The 21,065-nt window shown below is 36.5% G+C and overlaps 1 protein-coding gene across 3 annotated transcripts in view; it reads right to left on the reverse strand.

Annotated features, from left to right (window-relative positions):
- The window catches only part of LOC145687831 (ras association domain-containing protein 5-like), a 270,682-nt gene that overhangs the window by 87,265 nt on the left and 162,352 nt on the right, over nucleotides 1-21,065 (reverse strand). For all 3 annotated transcript variants that reach the window (XM_081761284.1, XM_081761283.1, XM_081761285.1), the window contains one exon: nucleotides 11,815-11,981. In XM_081761284.1, the coding sequence (XP_081617410.1) occupies nucleotides 11,815-11,981 (167 nt within the window). The remainder of the gene's footprint in view (nucleotides 1-11,814; nucleotides 11,982-21,065) is intronic.

Consider the following 21,065-nt stretch of genomic DNA (forward strand, 5'->3'; position numbering starts at 1 on the left):
TAATAACAAAAGGAAAAAAAAAGATTGCCTTGAGTGGGACCGAACTCACGATCTCTAACTCTGCAGTCCAATACGCTAACCGTATGGCAACAGAGCACGGGACTAAAAAAATTGCATTTTCATAACATTTTGGTGCACCCTCTTTTTTGTGTCGATTCAAGGGGTGGAGGTTGTTTTTGGTATGATTGGATAGTTTTTTTAAAAAAAAAAACAATTTAGCACGTGTTATTTTTATTTTCCTGATCTGTATATTTCCCGATATATTGCATTCCGGGACTTTTTACGCATCCTGTATGAAGTAGGCTATGGGTGAGAAGAAGTACTTTAGGTTGAGGTGCAAGGAAAATTAGGTTGAGGTGAGAGTGATTAAAAACTTTCTAGTACAAGAAAACAGTGGCAAACGCAAGGAACGATGTCCAGGATGTTAACGCTTTTGAAGAAGATTTTGTAAAAAAAAATAAATAAATAAATAAAATAAAATAAACATTCTCTATATTAAGTTACTTGTACAATAATTGTGTATGTCAGGAAACAATATATGCTTGAATATTTGAACCCCATGGATGAAATTACGTGTAAGCCACTGCCAGAAAAATACAGTATTATTATTTGTTTTTACACACAGTTAAGGCGACTTGACATTTGTTCATCTGACATCACATAGAATGTTACTTTATAATGAAAACTGCCTTGGTAAAACTTTCTCTCTTGTAGTATTTCGATTGCATCTTTTAGAGAGCATTATTTCAGTATGTCCCCACCCAAAAAAGAAAGAAAATTGTTTATCAAATTGTCTAAGGCTCCCTTCATACTAGGATCTTGTGAGCCGATCATGTGAACCTGTAGTGTGAAGGCATTGAATACTTTTGAGCCGCTCAAAAGATCGTGATACCAAAATGGCAGCCATACTAGAGCCAGAAGAAGCTGCAGCTTTAATCTTGGTGATAAATTGTAAGAAAGAAAGGAAAGTTAGATATAGAACAATGAATTCATCCTATAAATGGATCAAGACTGCAAGCATGTTCATTTTACAGTCTGTTTCCTGAACTGAGATAAGATGAAAGAAAATTTTTCAATTACTTTAGGATGTCTATATCTTTGTTTAACGAACCGTATAATAGTATAAAGTGTGCGTTTCATCAGAGTAACACCAAAATGAGAAAATTTTCAACATCAAATATATGTACACTTTTCTCCATTCCAACTGTGTTCATGCTCACGTGTGAAGGACTCTCATAAGGTTATGTGTTATTTTCTTCCCCGCCAGCAGCTCGCTCGAGACAGCTACTGGTGGGATGATCTTCATAGCTGCTCAGAGCCGCGGCTCATTTGCAAAGAAGCGCATGTGTCAAGGTGTACATTTAAGACAATATAAAGCTAGCAGCTGCAGCTCACGAGAGCGGCTCACAGGATCCTAGTGTGAAGGCTACCTAAGGAAAGATGAAATATTGAAACAGAGAAAAAGCTTCAGGATTGGTGGAGTCAATATATGATATTAAACCTTGTGATGGCTAATTGTGAATCTAACTTCTATATATTCATGTCTATCTATGTACTGAAACTAATAGCACTTTCATTAAAGTTCCTCACGCAAATGCGGTAATGATGCTTTAAATATAGGCCTTGATCGACAGCCTTCCAATTTCTTTCCCAATATTGATGTTGGTTTTGTTTATTTGCATCGATCACGCAGACTTGTTAAATAACAAATAATGAAAGATTTCAAGAGATAGGAAGAAACCACATTCAACTAACTTAAAAATACCACTTTAACACCCTGTGTCTATGAAATAAATACATTCCAGAGAGAATGGAAGTGCAGCTTCAACAGAGGTCGAGCAGAACCTCACAACTTCTCGCTGAATAAGAAACAGTTTTGTTCGGAAGAACTGAGAAGTTACACAGAGCTAGGAAAGACGTTCTCGGTTTAAGAGAAGCAGACGACAAAGCTTCTCTTTTGTTTAGACCAAGAGATTGCATTTGGTGTGGGCTCACGTCCGTCGGAAGGAAGGAAGGCAAAGTAATCACAGGAACTCCATCAGCCATGGAATTTAATCAACTGGAGCAAACTTTAAAATCGATCAACTCAATTAAGCTGATTGATCATCTGGTGTGATATGCTTTTCACCTTTTGTGTCGGATCAATGTCATGCCATAGGAATTGCTGGAAGCCTCAACATACAGTACAAAGCCTATTGCATCTACAACGATTAATCTTTGATGAGATAACAGAGTGGAGTTTAGTAAGAAAAACGTACACAAAGAGGGAGAATCTGCAAGATACACAAAAACAAAATTTACACATTATCCCTCTCTCATTTATTTTAGGAACTTGTGTTTACATGTATTTCCGTCAGTAAAGTTCAAGGAAAACGTCAACTAACTGGAAAACAAGCATGAATATCACTTGTCAATTTAGGAAACACATGTTATACCTCCCTTACTCTCAAATTACGATAAGTTTATGAGACATATTAGCATATATCTGACTGAAACAAGTTAATGTGTAGTTTATACACGTTTCGGTGCGTTAAACACGAGTATGTTACAAACACGTGCATAAAAGATAGTATATTTAATCCTTACTTCGTGTCCAGTATCTGAATGAAAGGGCTTTTTGGGGAGAATTCAAACAAAATCGAATGCATGTTATTACCTTCTAGGTTGTTTGCTTTGGTTGGAGAAGATTTTGGCTTTAAGTGTGAAACAAAACATTGTGAATCTAATCTGACTGTTAAACAAAAAATTGCTTCCTAGTAGCCAAATGATTGGTACCGTACATTTTGTGCGTATGGTTACGGGTTCAATCCCGATTAGGAAAGGAGGTCCAACTACGACTAACATTACTTTTATTTACTTGTGTGAATAATTTGTACGATGGAGATGTATTGCATTATCAATACAAAAAGAAAAAAACGCACTGAATTATGCAGCTATATACTTCCTACTTATACAGATCTACAGGCGATATACTTTTTTAGGTTTCATTTGCACTGTTTAATTCGGAAATCCGGAACTTTTTCGAATTCCGGAATTTTTCCTATTTTACTTTCCGGATTCTGGAAAGTAAAAATTCCGGAATTGACCATCTCTATTTTAATTTAATTTTAATAGTGGGTAAGAGTGAAGGGTTTTTAAAAGAAAGATTGGTGGACAGGATTTTTTAAACCAAGACTATAGTTCAAATATTTGCAAATGGTTCTTAAGCCTGTCACAACTTCATTATGTTTGCTTATTTCCAGTTTTCTCATCCTGCTATCATTACATCAGATTTACTTCTGTCGTTTGATATGGGATCTTCAGATGAGAACGTAATACACTCATATGCTATCGTAACTTGTAGGTTCGTCGCTTCATAGGTTTTCAGACGAACAAAGGGTGACATTCAGACATATTTCACTGTTTAAAAAATAATCTACAACATTAGGATAATCCCGTATATCAGTAAAGTAGGACAACTGGAGAAAAATGACGTTAGCAAATTTATTAACTGACTGCTTTTATAGATTATCGATCTAGAAGTAGGAGAAATTGACGAAAAAGACGCTACACACAATAATTGACATTTTCCTTATAAGATGTCCCCCTGTGCTTGAATTCGATACGGACATTAGGGATAGGTCTTCACAAATTACAAGTTATGGCTTCTTTTGCTCGACAGAATGTAAAGAAAGGCTTCTCTCCTTACTTCCGTAGGTGATCCATTTAAGATAGCAGAAACTCTTCTTAAAGGAAATTTCGTTCATATTAAAATTTCGTGTGGCACTATAGATTCAAATGAATCTCACATGGAAAGTTCAGTAAGTGAAGTATTTACATTGAAATATCACTAACGAAACACATTATGACTTACTGAACTTAGTTGACAACCTGAAGACTTTTCATTTATGAATTTTGGAAGATACTTATGCTCAAAAACGTATAACATTATGCGAAAAAATAAATCCTGTTCAACGTTAGGGCGTTGGGCGTTCCGAGCACAAGCAAATTACTGTATATACACTTACCAAAGTTGTGAGAAAAAAGAATCATGAAGTTCATAAGTACATGGAAATGTTAACCCTGCTCTTTACATTACATAAACTTTACGCATTCTGGACATGAATCCTTTTAGTCGTGAAAATAACTTCAGATGCAGGTCTTAAAAGATGATATATGTTAAAAATAACAAAAGAAAAGCGGACTTGAATCCATTGTGCACTGAAAGTGGCAAATCTGTCTATAGTTTGAATAGTTTCTCAAAAGTAGTATATTCATACATATATAGTGTTATAAACTGGGAATAGGATTTTCTAAATCAAATTTTCTGTTATTATTTACATTCTCGTCCTTTTTGGTGTTATTTATTGCCCTTTGTTGTACTACTACTACTACTACTACTACTACTACTACTAAGACTACTACTACTACTACTACTACTACTACTAATAATAATAATAATAATAATGGTGTATTTCCAATACAAATGCGGTATTGAGCCTTACTGACGTAGTAGGTAAGGCTTCCATCTACCAAGCGGACGGCTCACGTTCGATTTCCGGTTGAGACTAGAGTGACTGCGACGACTCGTGAAGCGGCTCTACACAAATCATAGAACTGCTTCTTCACACGTGTGATGCGTCGGATGAACCCGGTACGATTTGTGGAGCTGCCTTCCGAATACACATTTGAGAAAAAGTAAAATAACAGAAGTGCACGAATGGACATGGCAAACGAGTGAAAAAACAGCATTTAACTAGAACACGAACAATAACAATTATTCTAATTAAATGGTAGCAATAGCAAAAGTATAAAAGAGATACAACAAAATGAAACTTAGCAGCAATCTGACAACACTGCACCCTCAGGAGATGCTCTCCATGTAGCGCGAGAAATAACATTGGAAAAATTTCATGTGTGGGGGGTTGACGACCGTCATACACCCTCGTGTCCTATTGGGTGGTGAAATTGATAGATATAGGTCAAGCTTCACGACTTCACGCGATCACTGTAGTTTCATTGTCTTGTTTTCACTTACCCGAAATGGACAGTGTACTTTTACTTTTGCACAAACGTATATGTCTTGGTACATTTTTCTTTTGTAAGATCTCCGTGCTGTTAGCAAAGTTGAATTGAACTGACAGTGAAATAATTTGAATTTTCATTGTTAATCCCAATTTCTTCCATAATTCAATCTCCGCCGACAGTTACAACTCTCTAAGATACAAAACCTCGCATTGTTGATAGTTGTTATTGACATTATCTTAATTGAATTTCGGAAGGCAGATCAACATTCAATCTTCATCTTACCCTTTTTAGTTTTAAGGCTCGGTTCTCAGTAACTCGCAACGAAGCCCCGTAATCCTTGTCTTTCGACGAAACAACGCAAAAAAGCTTTCGAACATTGGTGTCAGATATTCTCTACCTCTTTCTTTCTTTCTTTTTCCTGTTATTACATAGATGGCTTTTTTATCCATGCAATAATTCCTTCACAAGGAAATTATCAACAACATTCACACACACACACACACAGATTTCAGAGTCGTGTGGCACGTTAGCACCCTTGGAAATAACAGTAATTAGGAGACCCTGTGTTCCATTTTCGTCGTTTCTCGCAGACTCATGACCACTGACGCAAATCTTGGAGGGATGAGGGGGACATGTACACCCAATCTTGGAACTGAGGGGGGGTGTCCCCCCAATATTCCGATTTGAAATGTGTTTTTCGGGGAGAAATGTGATGATTTGTGTCCGGCTGTTACAAAAGAAAGTGAGACAAAATTGCTGTCCCTTGGCTTGTTTCATTTTTAAGAAAGAATCGTATTCTTTAATTCTTCGTAGCACGCGTGGTCAATTGTAACATCAAGGCACGCGCGCGGAGTCTCACTCCTCAATATTTATTTATAGGCCTATATCTTAATTTTAATGTGTATTTTGTTTTGAAGCGATATTAAACTGTTCCATATTTTCTTTGCAACGCTTTTGACAATTGCGCATGTATATTTTACAGCACAAAATCTTTTAACAGTTTTAAGAAAACTAAAATTTCTCTATCCGCGGAGTTTGACTACGCGGCGCGTGCGATGGTGGGTTAATATTTCAAACTGAACTTTGTGTCCTGAAAACAACTCTATTCCCTTGATCCTTCACAGCACTGTTTTTCAACTTCATAAATATTTTGAACGTCGTTTAAATAAATAAATAAATAAATAAATAATAATAATAATAATAATAATAATAATAATAATAATAATAATAATAATAATAATAATAATAATAATAATAATAATAAAGATTATGGGAACGATATTACACTGACGTAAAATCGTATGTTACATTTCTAACTCCTGTGTACAGCAAACGTATAACTGAAAACGCATGTTTTATAATACTTTGTGCATAAGTGTTCCATTTGTACGTACTTTCCGTATGAAACAATATAGGCAGTCAGGATCTCACATACAAATGGACGTATATAACATATAGCTGACGAAGGTAACATACATATATATCCAATAAAAGAAAGACTGTTAGATATCAGACATCCTGCAACAGCATTATGTAACATCTAAGGGCAGTGCTTATCTACCATACAAATGGATCTCACATACAAATGGACGTATATAACATATAGCTGACGAAGGTAACATACATATATATCCAATAAAAGAAAGACTGTTAGATATCAGACATCCTGCAACAGCATGATGTAACATCTAAGGGCAGTGCTTATCTACCATACGGACAACGCATGCTCCGTACTGATTTCTGTAGTAAGCAAGAAAATTCAGTATATTTCTAGAATATACCGCTGTCCGGAGAACGGATTTTTCTCAGTGTACTCGTCCTGCCAAAATGTTGAAGACAGATTTGCGCCACTGTTCATGAGGCAAATACGTGAGTGGTGATTTAATAGTTCAGAGTACTCTCTTCGAATAGAAAAATTTAACGATATTATTCGGCAATCGTAAGGTTTCGGGTTTGAATCTCTCAGCACGTGATCAAGGCACGTTAAACTTAAATTATTCCGTTCCATATTTTAAGCAAGTTATTTGTTGGGCTTGAAATATTTTTGCTCCTAATTATACATAAAAATTATATATATATATATATATATATATATATATATATATATATATATATATATATATATATATATATATATCCAAAGACCAAAGTAGCTGTATGGAATTCGTTTAGTACATGATTTTGTTGAGTTGATTTTGAGTTTAACGTACCTTTCAGTAGCGAGGCTCTAGAGATCTACTGATTAAAGTGGAATCCGAACCACATGAGCTCCCGCCGAGAATCTACAAGATTTTGTATCTTTATACCTAGGCATATATATACTGGCGCACATTCCAGGGAGATGAGGGGGACACGTTCCCTGCAATCTTAGAACTGGAGGGCACTGTCCTCACTCCAATAACCAGATTTGAAATATGTTTTTGGGGGGAGAAATGTGATGATTTGTGTCTGACTTTCACAAAGAAAAGTGAGATGAAATTAATGCCCTCCCAGAATAAGCCCAGGACGTTTTATCTGATACAGGCACCATGCTTTGGCGGCCATTTTGAAAACGGTGACCCATATAAACAATCTTTTGCCACAACGCTGTTTAGTGTATAAAGATTTATCGAACGAGGTATCACTTCACACATATTTTCGTTTAAAATTTCTAAGTTGGCCTGGGCCCCCACGAAAGACGGCCCTGGGGGCACCGCGACAACATCATTCGAATTGCTCCATGGCATTCCTATTTGAGTTTTTGTTTGGTTCATTTATGTTCAACCGTTTTCATATTAGCGCTACTGGACGTTTATCTGATGCAGGTAACATATCTTGGCGGCCATTTCGAATACGGTGACCGATATGAAAAATTTTTTGCCACATCGCTTTTTAGTTTTTAAAGATCTATCGAACAAGGTGTCACTCGCCCCATGTTTCCATTTAAATTTTTAAAATTGGGCCCCGGGCTTCCTTGAAGAGTGGCCCTGAAGGGCACCACGACATCACCATTCGATTTGCCCCATTGTATTTTCTATTTGAGTTTTTGTTCAGTTCATTTATGTTCAAACGTTTTCGAGATATTTCCGTGGAAAGATTAAAATGGGCCACCCTGTATATACTGTGGCAAAATTTCAGGGGTGTATTCCTTGAACTTAGGTAATTTCGTCACCGGAAATTTCGCCACCGGAATTTTCGTCACGGTAATTTCGTCACCGGTAATTTCGTCACCAAAATATTAGCATGTAGGTAATTTCGTCACCGAAAATTTTGAATTAGTAAATTCGCACCGGTAATTTTGTCACCGAAAATGCCCAGTGTCTTACAGAACATGACACAATGAATAAAGTCGAAAAAGTTTTTGAAATTGCATAGATTATTAAATAAATAGTTACAATAGTTACATATTATTTTAAATATTATGAATATTATGTCTGAGAGAAGAGAGAAAATTTTCGGTAATTCTATCACAGAAATATTAATTAGCATGGAAATTTTGTCACGGTTATCTTTTCATCTTTCTTGAACTAAGTAGAGACAAACTAAGTGATCAAAAGGCTTACCTGATCTTAATCAAACTTGGAAAGCAATTCAGTTGGTATTGTACTCTGCAAAATCGAAGTTTCGGATACTCGACGCAAGAACAAACACCAGTAGGTCATAATGCCAACTTCAGTAAATGTTAAAAGCACAACCAAAATGGCTCCTAATGAGTTTGTATATTATTATTTACACATTTTATGTTTTGCCAATATCAAAATTTCCAAACAGAAAATAGTAAAGAAAATGTAAGTCGTTATAATACCATAAGCGTTTTACATGTTCATTTTCTACTGTGCATCGCATTAAATGAAACACCAAGCAAAAAATCTGTCAAATTTTAGTTCCAGCGTTGTACGCTAAACACAAAGACTGGAGCCGTTTCTGCAAAGTCTGAAACGCTCTTTTAGTTTTCTTTTTTGGTGATTGGCCCACAGCATCTTGATGAAGCATAGTTGAAACCTTTGCTTCATCTTGTTGAATTCCACGAATAAACCTCCAAATAGTTGGGTGGGATATTCCTACCAGTTGATGAAACTTTCCACGATTCACAAATATTATTTGTCCTAGGATTGTTGTTCAGGGTGGCTTAGTGAACATTCCAGGTGTCTGGAGGATATAGAGGGGGCACATTGTGTAAACGAATATTTCCAGATCGAGCTTTAACACGGCGATATGTGCCGGACACGTAAGTACTATCAGAACAGTCCAGAAGTTCCCGCTCTTCCTCCAAAGACTCTTGCATTAATCGATGCACATGTGCTATGGGAAGAAATGCCAATCAGTTCATTTTCTCGCAAAATAGACGAAAATTTTCATTGCTCTTCTACCGTTCTGTGAGCCCAAGCTTTTCGACCTTCCTTCATGTTGACTGAGTCAGGTGAAAAAAGCAACGCTATACACGAGTTGAATTTCCAAAAGTTGCTTTTACAGTCTGCATTTCCGCTATCTCGAAATCCAATAACCACAGTTACAGGGTCCGGATATTCACTAAATTCACTTCACTGATGCACCACCTCACGAAACAGTTCTTCATATGAAGTTTATGTCTTGCTCTGTATTAGGGCGTACACCTAGTAAAGGAAGTCACACCTCAAATAATATATGTTTTTTTTTTTTTTTTTTTTGAAAACTTCCCTTTCATCATCCATGTTTCACTTCTCAATAGCTCCATAAGGCTATATTTAAAGGAAACTTCCAGAAATATATACGTTTTTCTTCCTTTATAGAAATGTGTTTTCTTTACATATATATCCAATAACAATTTGCCAATGTTTACTCAAGGAACTATTGAAAGAAGAATATTTTATTTCAACTCTGAGCGAAATATTTCAACTATTGAGAAGTGAAACATGGATGGTGGACACGAGTTGTTTCCAAAAGTTGGTTTTACAGCCTGCATTTCCGCTATCTCGAAATCCATAACCACAGTTACAGGGTCCGCATATTCACTAAATTCACTACATTGATACATCACCGCACGAAACAGTTCTTCATATGAATTTTGTGTCTTACTCTGCATTAGGGCGTACCGTACTGCTCAAATACCGTAACATAATAGTGCTTTTTTTTTAGGAGCCATTGAAAAGTTTCAGTCCACCATCCATGTTTCACTTCTCAATTGCTCCATAAGGCTATTTATATGCAATAACAATTTGCCAATGTTTACTCAGAGTTGAAATATAATATTCTTCTTTCAATAGCTCTTAAAAACGATCATTCTTTTCACATGACAGTTAACGTGGAGGAAGGTCCAAGAGTTTGGGCTCAGAGAATGGTACAAGTACAATGCAAATTTTCGTCCAGTTTGCGGGAAAATGAACGGATTGACATATCTTCCTATATTTGTTTGCTATTTTCTGTTCTAAAATTTTGATATTGGCGAAACTTAATATTTGTAAATAGTGATATATATAAACCCATTAGTTCCCATGTTGCCTGTGCTTTCAACATTTGCTGAAGCTAGCATTATTTTCTTCTACTGGTGCTTGCACCTGCGTCGAGTACCCGAAACTTCAATTTTGTAGAGTTCAACACAAACTGAATTGTTTTCCAAGTTTGATTAAAATAACGTAAACTGTTTTGGTCATTTGTTTGCCTCTATTTAGTTCAAGAAAGGTGAAAAAATAACCGTTACAAAATTTCCTATATGATAATATTTCTGTGATAGAATTACTAGAAACTTTTATCTCTTGTCTCAAATACGATATCTAAAATATGTAACTCTTTACTTAATAATAATAATAATCTATTTTGATTATGTTGCATAGTTTTGCTTCAGTTGAAGATTAAAGAAAACAACTTCAAAAACTTTTTCGAGTTCAGTCATTGTACTTGTATTATGCTCTAAAAAAAACCGTGATGAAATTATCGTGACAAAATTTTCGGTGACGAAATTACCTATATGGCAATATTTTGGTGACGAAATTACCGGTGACGAAATTACCGTGACGAACTTTCCGATGACGAAGTTTCCGGTGACGAAATTACCGCCGCCCGGTTTCCTTATGGGTAGACAGTCAAAAAAGTTAATATGACCATATGTCGGGAAATGCATCGTTACGTCCATTGAACCGCCTAATGGTGTGAAATAGTCACATTTTAGTCGCAACTTAATGACTCAATTTAAACCTCAATAGCTCACCTTTTAATTGAGGTAGGAAGATAATTTTGGTATCAATGTGTTCCTGAAGGATGATGCTTTCCGCCGATATGTATTTTATGTATGTGCGGGGTACCACGGCGGACAGTTGAGGATAATTACGTGTTCTTTTGTTTTGTTTTTTGCATCAGGATTTTGGGTATTGCATTCCTTCCCCCTTGGGGGTACACTCATAAAATGCATACTATAACTGAATTCCTTAACAGAGAAGGAAAAGAATCAGCAGCGTGAAATTAGTGACATTTTGACAAAGATATTCATCAATTTTCCACCAAAGAACGGTATCATTTCTGATGTTTGCTGCGCCAATTGTGAGACGTACCCATTATATTTTCATGAATACTTAAAAAAACTAAGGACAAAATGTCACAATTTGGCCTAAATGCCCAACACAAGGATTTCTGATCATGTGATTCTTATGAGGAAATTCGAACGATTCGCCTCAAAATTTTTGACGCTTCACAAAAAGAAAAGTTTCAAATATGAGGAGGATTGTAACAAAAGTTGGATGTGGCAAAAAAAAAAAAAAAAAAAAAAGTTGTCCTTGAACAAATTATATAAATACTAACACTGTACCTTTAATCATGCAAACCAACAGATTTTAAAATGCATATAAATTTACTTACCTCGTGAGTGACTTCTAACAATTGAGGGTCGAGATTAGGATCTGTGATTTCTTGTAATCCAACAGATGGCTCCAGTTGTGTCCCACTTGTGCATTGCTCGGCTTCCAATCCACGACAATCGAGAGTTACCAAGTCTTTACATTGCGGATGACACGTGTAATGGCAGTCTGTAAAGAAGAACCAATTTTAAAGGGTTAGATTTTTATGAGAAGCAAAGCATCAATTTAATTTGATATTTAAGATGGAGTATTCTTTACATTCAATTTCTGGTCACGGGTGTAAAATGGGGTAGTGACTGGGAAAATTACATACGTGGAGACATCGACGTAAACAAGTCTCTTTGGAAACCCAGTGCTTTAGGGTACTTTTGGGTGAGTTATTTTCAAGGTTGAAACTTGAAGCATGATAGATATCTCTTTCCCCCATATGAGAGTTTTAGTTTTTTTTTCTTTCGTGAAGAAAAAAGTAATAAATATTTATTATTTCTTTTAGTTTAACGTCCCGACTATGCACCAAGGCTAATATACACGGTGATGATGAGATAGATGATTAATTGTGGAATGAAAGAAGTGGAAAGAAATAGAGACGCTCGAGAAAACCTACGCACATAGGGTAATCAGATATATTTTCACCAAAAGGAAATGAAATGAATGAAATGAAATTTTGAGTTTTACGTCCCACGGTTATGCCGGTTAGGCCAAAGGAGACGGTGATAATGAGTAATGAATGAAATGGTGGAATGAAGAAAGTGGGAGGAAACGGGAGAACCCCGAGAAAACCCACGCACACGGTGTTTGTCCACCACAAAGTTCACTTGGCGGGAGCAGGGTTTGAACCCGAGACCCCTAGCACTCACCAAAAGGAGTATGTACGAAGCACATCCAGAAAATAAGTGTAATAGATTTTTGTAAGTTTCAAAAAAATATTTAGAACAACATGCTTACATCAGTACATATGAGAATTATTTTTTTCATGTATTCGCCATTCCTCTCGATGCACTTAGTGAGACGAGGGATTATTTTTTTATGCCTTGGTCAAAGAAGTCTGCCGCCACCTCTTTTGCCCAATTCTTCATCTCCACCTTCACTTCCTCGTCAGTTGAAATTCTTTTTTCACCCATGTGCATCTTCAAAAGGAGGTGAACAGATGATAGTCTGCAGGCGCCAGGTCAAAGGAATGCGCGAATCAGTCAAAACCAAACTGTCTTCCACTCCTTTGTTCATCGTGCACATCACGACGACCATTTTTAAATTCAAGACACCACTTAACTGATTTGATATCGTTAAGAACTTCAAACGAAGATTTTTCCTTCACAACGAGATAAAGGCTGCGAATCTCGCACTTGGCGACAGATTTTATCGACATGTTTCACCGGAGACGTTACTGTGGCCACAATTTTGGTCCTACTGACGCATAATTAGGCTTGCTGGAAAGGGAAGAAACTAAGCTACACGGGAGTGTGTGACCAACATAGCGATAACAAATTCTCTATGCCCGCGAGGACCCTAGTACACTTATTTTGTGGACGTGCCTCCTACATTGCGTATAGAAACTATTTTAAGAGTCTGTATCACTGCGAAATTAAAATACCGTTAATTTTACAGTAATTATGTGATATCTTCAAATAGATAAAAGATAATCGAAAAGTGGATCAAGACCTCCCTAGACGATGTTATTTTGCATGAGTTACCGTTATCACGAGTCCCTAGTAGCTTTTCGTTTGCTGTTATTTAGAAACGCGAAAATAAATGCCGATTTTCTAAATGGCTGGAAATCGAAAGCAGATAAATGAGTCGTGATAACGGTATCTCACGCAAAATGATACTGTCTAGGGAGGTCTTGTTGCACTTTTCGATGATCTTTTATGTATTTCAAGATATCACATAATTACTGTAAAATTAACGGTATTTTAATTTCGCAGTGATAAGGCCTCTTAAGAATCTCCGTGTGTGAATCGCATTCACTTTGAGATTTAGGGTTTGAGATGCTCAACTTCATTTATTATTATTATTATTATTATTATTATTATTATTATTATTATTATTATTATTATTATTATTATTATTATTATTATTATTATTATTGAAAATTCTTTTCTACAAACTGTGCTGACAGCTTTATGAACATCAGTATTCCACGGATTTTTGATACAGGAACAACTTTCGTATTTGTTTGATTATAGTCGCTTTTCCCATTTTTCGCGCGACATTTTATCTATTATAATACATGAAATCATTAAAGAAGGAACTTCAAAGTATGTACGAAAAGACCGATCATCTTGATGTAACACAGGAAAATAGTACGACGTATGAAGCAACGATTTTGCAAGAGAACGTAGGAGTATTTGAACTTTCAAAAGAATACAATCCTCTTGTTTTAAGTACACTTGATCATTCTCCACACACATGGTGTTTGCTAATATACAACTACTCGTAAGTAATTTATAGTTTAAAAGGCTGTTCAGGTGCATTGCAACAATGAGTATACAAAATACAGTGTGAATACAGTAAAAGTGTGTATACAGAATTGCATTTTATTTGTTCACTAGTTGAATATACCCATGCTTCGCACTGGGGCTGTATTTGGAAGTCAACGCCTGTGGGAGTATCACCGTTGATCTCAGCGACCGCGAAAACTATGGATTTGATACAAATATCGGTCATTTTGGGCTATTTTTTACATGTCTCGGTATCCCCCACCCCCGCTGACTCCCGGCCCATATACAACTGTAACTAAATTTACAAGTCATGGCTAATGGAAGTGTCACCATTGATTTCAACGACCGCGAAAACTATGAATTCGACACTAATATCGGTCATTTTCTACTACTTTTACATGTCCCTATAAACGCCCCCCTGAGACCCCCTTGGTTCGAATTTTGAAAAAAGCGTTTACCTCTGGTCTGGAGCCTGGACCAAAGTATTCGTGACTAAAATTTGGGAACTATCGGTCAATTTGTCTGATTCCCAAGCCGGTTCCAGTAAACGCCACCCTGAGAACCCCCTGTTTCGAAATTTGAAGAAAGAACTTCGTCTTGATCTGGGGTCTGGGATAAGGTACCCCTGACCAAAATTTGATAGCTCTCGGTCCACTCGTCTGGTCCCCAGGCCGCACACAGGCAGACAGACAGACAGAAAAAAACACACACAAACAAACTCTTTATTTTATTTAGAAAGTGGGAGGAAACGGGAGAACCCCGAGAAAACCCACGAGCATGGTGTTTGTCCACTACAAAGTCCACACGGCGCGAGCTGGGATCGAACAGGGACTCCAAGCAGCGGAGGTGAACGCTCTACCACTGAGCCACCGCGCCCCCCAAACCCTACTCAGAGTATTGATACCTCTTTTCCCAATACTCCTTTAGATTCTCAACTTGGTTTACGATCGTGCTTTGAGTTGAGGATAAATGTGTTCCTATTCACGTCATCAAACACCTACTTTCCCTTCTGATAGTATCCAAGGAACCAGCTGCGTTCCTGGCTTCAGAAAGATAAGACATCTAATTACGGTAATTGAACTATGCTTCCAATCAGGCTCGGCTCTACACCGGGCCTTTCCACGAGGTACCAAGTTTCCACAGGCTGCAAAATCTGTCATAATTATATTATATAAAATAAATACTTCTTGTTGTAAACAGACTTCTTGATCATGGTAGTTAAATTTACAAAGCTGATCTTCTATTTCAATGCTACATTCATGAATCATGTTTAGGTCGCATTAGTTTAAGGTCACATGGACAATGCTAAAGCAAATGATCAAACAAATCCCAGCATGAATTGTCAATTGTTGTCAAAGAGAAGAATTGATTTCTCGAATAGAAACAAACATCTGTTCCATTTAGTTAGTTATCACAGTTTTGGTATGAAAACTAATGTTTTCTTTGTCATAAATAAGTTTCTTATCATTGAAGGTAGAAATATTTTTTTTTTTTAAATTTATAGACGTAGAACGAAAATCAAGAAATAAAGATAAAAGAGCTGGTTGCACTGGAATTGTAAACGGATATAATGAGATTGATACTCGATATTCAACTCTATAAAAAGGATTACCATTTTTCTTTTGCAGGTGCGTACGCTTTACCTTTCACTAACGTAATAGCTTATTATTTAAAGAAAAAAAGAGACACGGTGACATTGTATTTGTAGTGTTTTGGTCTTTCTGAGTACGAGTGCCTTTTATTTCCGCTTCATTGCTCATGATGGGGTGGCATACCTAAAATCATGTCTTTTGAGATTTGCTTTTTCTGGAGAAAGGGGGCAGCATATGATGTCATTGCACGGGGCGGCAAATTGCCTAGGACCTTCACTGCTTTCAATGATATAACCTAAAGCTGTCTTCAAAAATTGTTTCATTTTCCTCCAATCGGATGTTTTGTAAGGGAACTGTTTACGCTGCAACTTCTAATTGTTTGTCTTCTGAATCAGATTTGCCACTCTCACTAGTTAAGGGTCTTCACTACAGCGAAATTAAACTACCGCTAATTTTAGTGTATTTCTGTAATATCTTGAAAACAAATAAAAATATTCAAAAAACAGAAACGTAGTGAACTAAACAATACGATTTTGCATGTGATACCTTTACCACAATTCACCTATCTGCTTTTGGTATACCGCTATTTACAGAACCCGCAAAAAATACTAAATCTATCTACAGTTCCAAATCGAAAGCAGATAGATGAGTTGTGATAACGGTATTGCATGCAAAATCGTATTGTCTAGTTCACTAGGTTTCTGCTTTTCGAATATTTTTTATTTCTTTTGAAGATATTAGACAGAAACTCTAAAATTAGCGATAGTTTAATTTCGCTGTAGTGAAGATCCTTAAGAAGATGGTATCTGATTCAGTACTTTGAATGTCAAGTCCTGTATTTTCATAATTAATTCTGAACAACAAACACATTCTCCTAAAATACCAACGGTTTCCTACAATACTTTCTTCGAAACAATGAAAAGACCATTGACGATGTTCACGCCTTTACATTTTTACTAATTGAACACGTTTATTTTTCGAGAAAATTACATTGAAAATTACATTCCAGGGCAAAGTACATTGAACGGGTACGGGTTTCACATTTTGACATGGATCCCCTTACGAAAAAACATAATAACGATCCCCCTGCACTGATTTATACATGTGGTACCTAATTGATTCTGTGGGGCCTTTCTCCTCAAAGCCCCTTGATGCAGCAACGGTTGGCCCTCTCTTTTTTGGAGCTATGAACAGATACTACAATTAAAACAAGACAATTTAACCAACTTTTTTTTTTATCTCAACAGAGACCTTACTACACATAAAGCTTTGCTAAATGATCATAGTGAAATATTGACGATATGTTAGGACATCCTTTCAGTGCCTTTCGTATTGTACATTAAAGGATCACCCTAAGCTACAAGATACCTGCAAGATAATGTGTATCGTTGAAATGTGAGTTATTTTAATCGTTTTAATATTTAAATGATTTTCACTTTTGAACATTACTTAAATTTTAACAAGGAAAAGTCAAAATAAGTTTGCTACTTATCTGAAATTGTATAATGTACGTGCATATCTCACGTACTTGAAATGAATAACACAGCAATTTAATTATTCAGTAATAAGTAACATGAGCTTCAAGCAGCTGGTGTTGGGACCCGTTCATTCGGTGTCCCCGGTGCGCTGTACTACTTGCACCGCCGATAGTTACGGTTCTTTGTGAAAATTAGTCTATGCTTTGAGATAAATAAATGGCTTCAAAGTTTTGTTTCAGTACAGAGGTCAATTTCGTGTCTACTGATCTCAACCTCTGTTGCTGAAATTTGTATCAAATACAACTGACATTATAGAACAAGACATGGATGTTCGTTTAAAAGTTGGGCGGAGAAGGGTCATACATGCCCGTGTATCCTTTCTGAATTCCGCTTTCCACGATTAGTAACCGCTAGACGTACAAAGCATAATTTCTTAATTATTGGGACCATCTAGTCAAGTATTTGAAAATTAAAACAGGAATGTTACAAACAAAGAAAATCGAAAGTAATTCTCTCTGCACCTACAAAATCTAGCACGAATTTTAAATACAAAGTTGTTATAGCCGTACGTAGTAAGGCATTGTATATTATGAGAAATTTGGTAAACCAGTAATGCATACAAAAACTTTACATTTCCAAATGAAACTATATACATAAAGTGGTCACTTCAAAAAAAAAAAAAAAAATGAGGCAACTGCCCCGTCTTACTCCCCTAATGGCGGCCCTGCTTTGATCACATGGCCCCGTGAAGAATGACCGAAGTTTTCGAAGTCACATCAGCTTTTGGTCAACGAGAGAGAGAGACAGAGGAAAAGGTTTTCCTAAACAATGGCCGTGCTGTTAACGAATTGACTCGTAGTTTCGTAAACAATCCACTTGGCAGCTTGGTAACAAGTAAAAAGTTCTAATCACGTTAACAATATTGAATCTAAGGGGACAGATGGTCCTTTCTCAATATAAAAGTAAAGAAAATTTCTAAGCCAAGAGTACAATAGCTTGACAGCGTAGACAATATTTAATCAAAGCGCTGATCAGGTCTTTCTCTCTCTCTTTTTTTTTTTAGAAATACAACAATTTCGTTCTTGCTCTCAGCATTCGTTTTTTTTCTTTCTTTCCTTCGAACAATACAATGGGAAGGAGGAAATGCTTCTACAATTTCTTTGATCCTGCACAACCTTGAAGTGAATGCAAGGTGACTTATTGACTACGCAACAACTCAATATTTATGGAAACTGCTCTTTCGACACTGCTACAGAGCAAACACAACAAACAAATTATGTTATTCTTAGAATCGTAACAATGAAATTGATACACATACAATTCTAACTCTTTCCTTATATTCTGATTTTTTTTATTTGTTTATTTATTTTATTTTTATTTTTTTTTAGATATAGAAACATAATCTGAGTGCAGCATGCAAGACTCATCGGTGAATACGAAAACGCCCATCGCCAGATGTAGGTCAAAGAACACACATACATAGTATAAACGTCATACCGTCACATGTTGCTACCTCACGTCTACAGAACATGTGTGGGGTTGTTTGAAAATGTAGATATCTTTCATTCTCTCTCTTGTGTTAGGCCGGCTAGGCTAAAGAAGACGGTGATGATGAGAAATGGATGAAATGGTGGAATAAATAAAGTGGGAGGAAACCGGAGAACCAGATAAAACCCACACACATGGTGTTTGTCCACACAAAGTTCACTTAGCGAGAACTGGGATCGAATCAAGGACTTCATGCACCAGAAGTGAAAGCTCTACTACTGGACCACCGCGGCCCCAGTTTAAGTAAAAATACAATAAATAGCTATAAATTAAATTAAGTGTCCCTAAGTGTAATTAAGTGTTGCGTTTTGTAGTAATTATGCATAAAAATCGCGGCTGTACTTTGTCTACGTATCTCTGAGGTATTGAAGACCCGGGTTCGACTCTCGGCGGGAGCTCATGTGGTTCGGATTTCACGTTAATCAGTAGGTCCGCGTCTCATATAGCCTCGCTGTTGAACGGGACGTTAAACCCAAAATCAACTCAACTCAGCTCTGAGGTATTAAGCCTCTTCCACTGCAAGTAGTAAAGGAGGGTCAGAAGAAAAATATCCTGGGAGTTGGGAGAAATTCTCCATAATTAATATTTTTGGGATACAATTCTCCATACTAATAAGGGGGATAAAGCGTTCACTTCTGGTGTGTGGAGTCCCTGGTTCGATCTCAGCTCGCGCCAAGTGGACTTTGTGGTGAACAAACACCGTGTACGTGGGTTTCCCTGGGGTTCTTCCGTTTCCTCTCACTTTCTTCATTTCATTCATTTCTCGTTATTACTTTCTCTTTTAGCCTAGGCGGTATAACTATGAGAAGTAAAGGTGAAAGATTTTTCTACACTAATAAGTTACTGGTGAGAATAAAATGACACCATTGACAGAAATTTGTGAATTAATTATAGTAATTCATGTGTAATTAAGAAGTCAATTAATTAGTGGTATGGAAAGACAGAAAGCCACTAGAATTATTATCTAACCACTTTATAAACAAAATAACAGCAAAAGGCGAAGAAAATTAATGTCTTTGTGAACTGGTTTGCAGTATTTTACACTCTCTCCTCTTTGCACTTTACAGCCTGGGAACAAGGGCGCCGATTTTTCGGTAAATTTGGGGTGACCCATCCAGATGCAGAAGGAATATATGAGGATTTTAAGACAAACTGCATTCAAATTATACCAAATATTGTATATTCATAAATACAATGTGAGGGGCCCACATGAGTTTTAGGGGGGCCTGGGGCTCCCAGGATCGGTGCCCTTGCCTGGGGAGCGGGAGAACATGACTGCATTATTCTTTTAAAAAATCTATCACTCATTATCATCTGATGTAATTAAACAATAATCCTAGGACAAAAATGGGAATGCCTAAGCAAGGTTCTAACCTATTTGCATCTCAAAGGGAAGTTAAACACAAACATTAGTTAGACACGTATATGGATTTCATAAACGAGATTTTGGGTCTCATTCCGTAATGGTCTTCGCAAAAGTTGCCGAACGTCAATGCAACGCAGCACAAGTAGGGTTGCCAAATCTGGAAAATAAAATTACCGGCACCCCTCAAAATTCCCTACGATACAGGCCTAAGTATCGCTATATTTATAACGCACAATTATGACAAATTATACACTTCTGTCTCTATTGTTGAAAACAATGTTGCACCATAAAAATCTAATTGTTATCAAATTTCGTATGTTAAATAAATGAAATAAACTGCCATAGATTAAAAAATGCTTAATGTATAATACAACGGAAGTTTGTATTTATAAAGGCACCGTTGATGAATTTCGATATTCGAGGTTTTATTCTGAATTACAGACTTCAAAATACCGGTCGTAAAGGGGTGGAACTATTGAGTTGCGTACGAGGCAACAGTTAACACTGCTTCATCTTTTTTAAAAAAATAAAAAAGATTCAACGTCATGCGTCTATATAAAATGGGAACCTACAATTTAACGTCCGATTCAAACTATCTCAGCTACCAACAGGAATCAAACCCGAGTAGGATCGACAACTTCTGAAACGAGGGGGTGAAATAAAAACTTCTTGTACTCATTCATGCAGTAGTAGATATGAAGACATGTTTAATCAAATGTTTAGTAATTACTTTTTTTTTTTTTGACTTCTTTTCGTTTTATGTTTTCACAAATTATAGACAGTGGTAATACAAAAGTTATTCTTACAATCATTTTGACTAGCAATGAAGG

This window comes from Thermobia domestica, chromosome 6, assembly GCF_964235325.1.
Source record: "Thermobia domestica chromosome 6, izTheDome1.hap1.1, whole genome shotgun sequence".
NCBI classification, from domain to species: Eukaryota; Metazoa; Arthropoda; class Insecta; order Zygentoma; family Lepismatidae; genus Thermobia; species Thermobia domestica.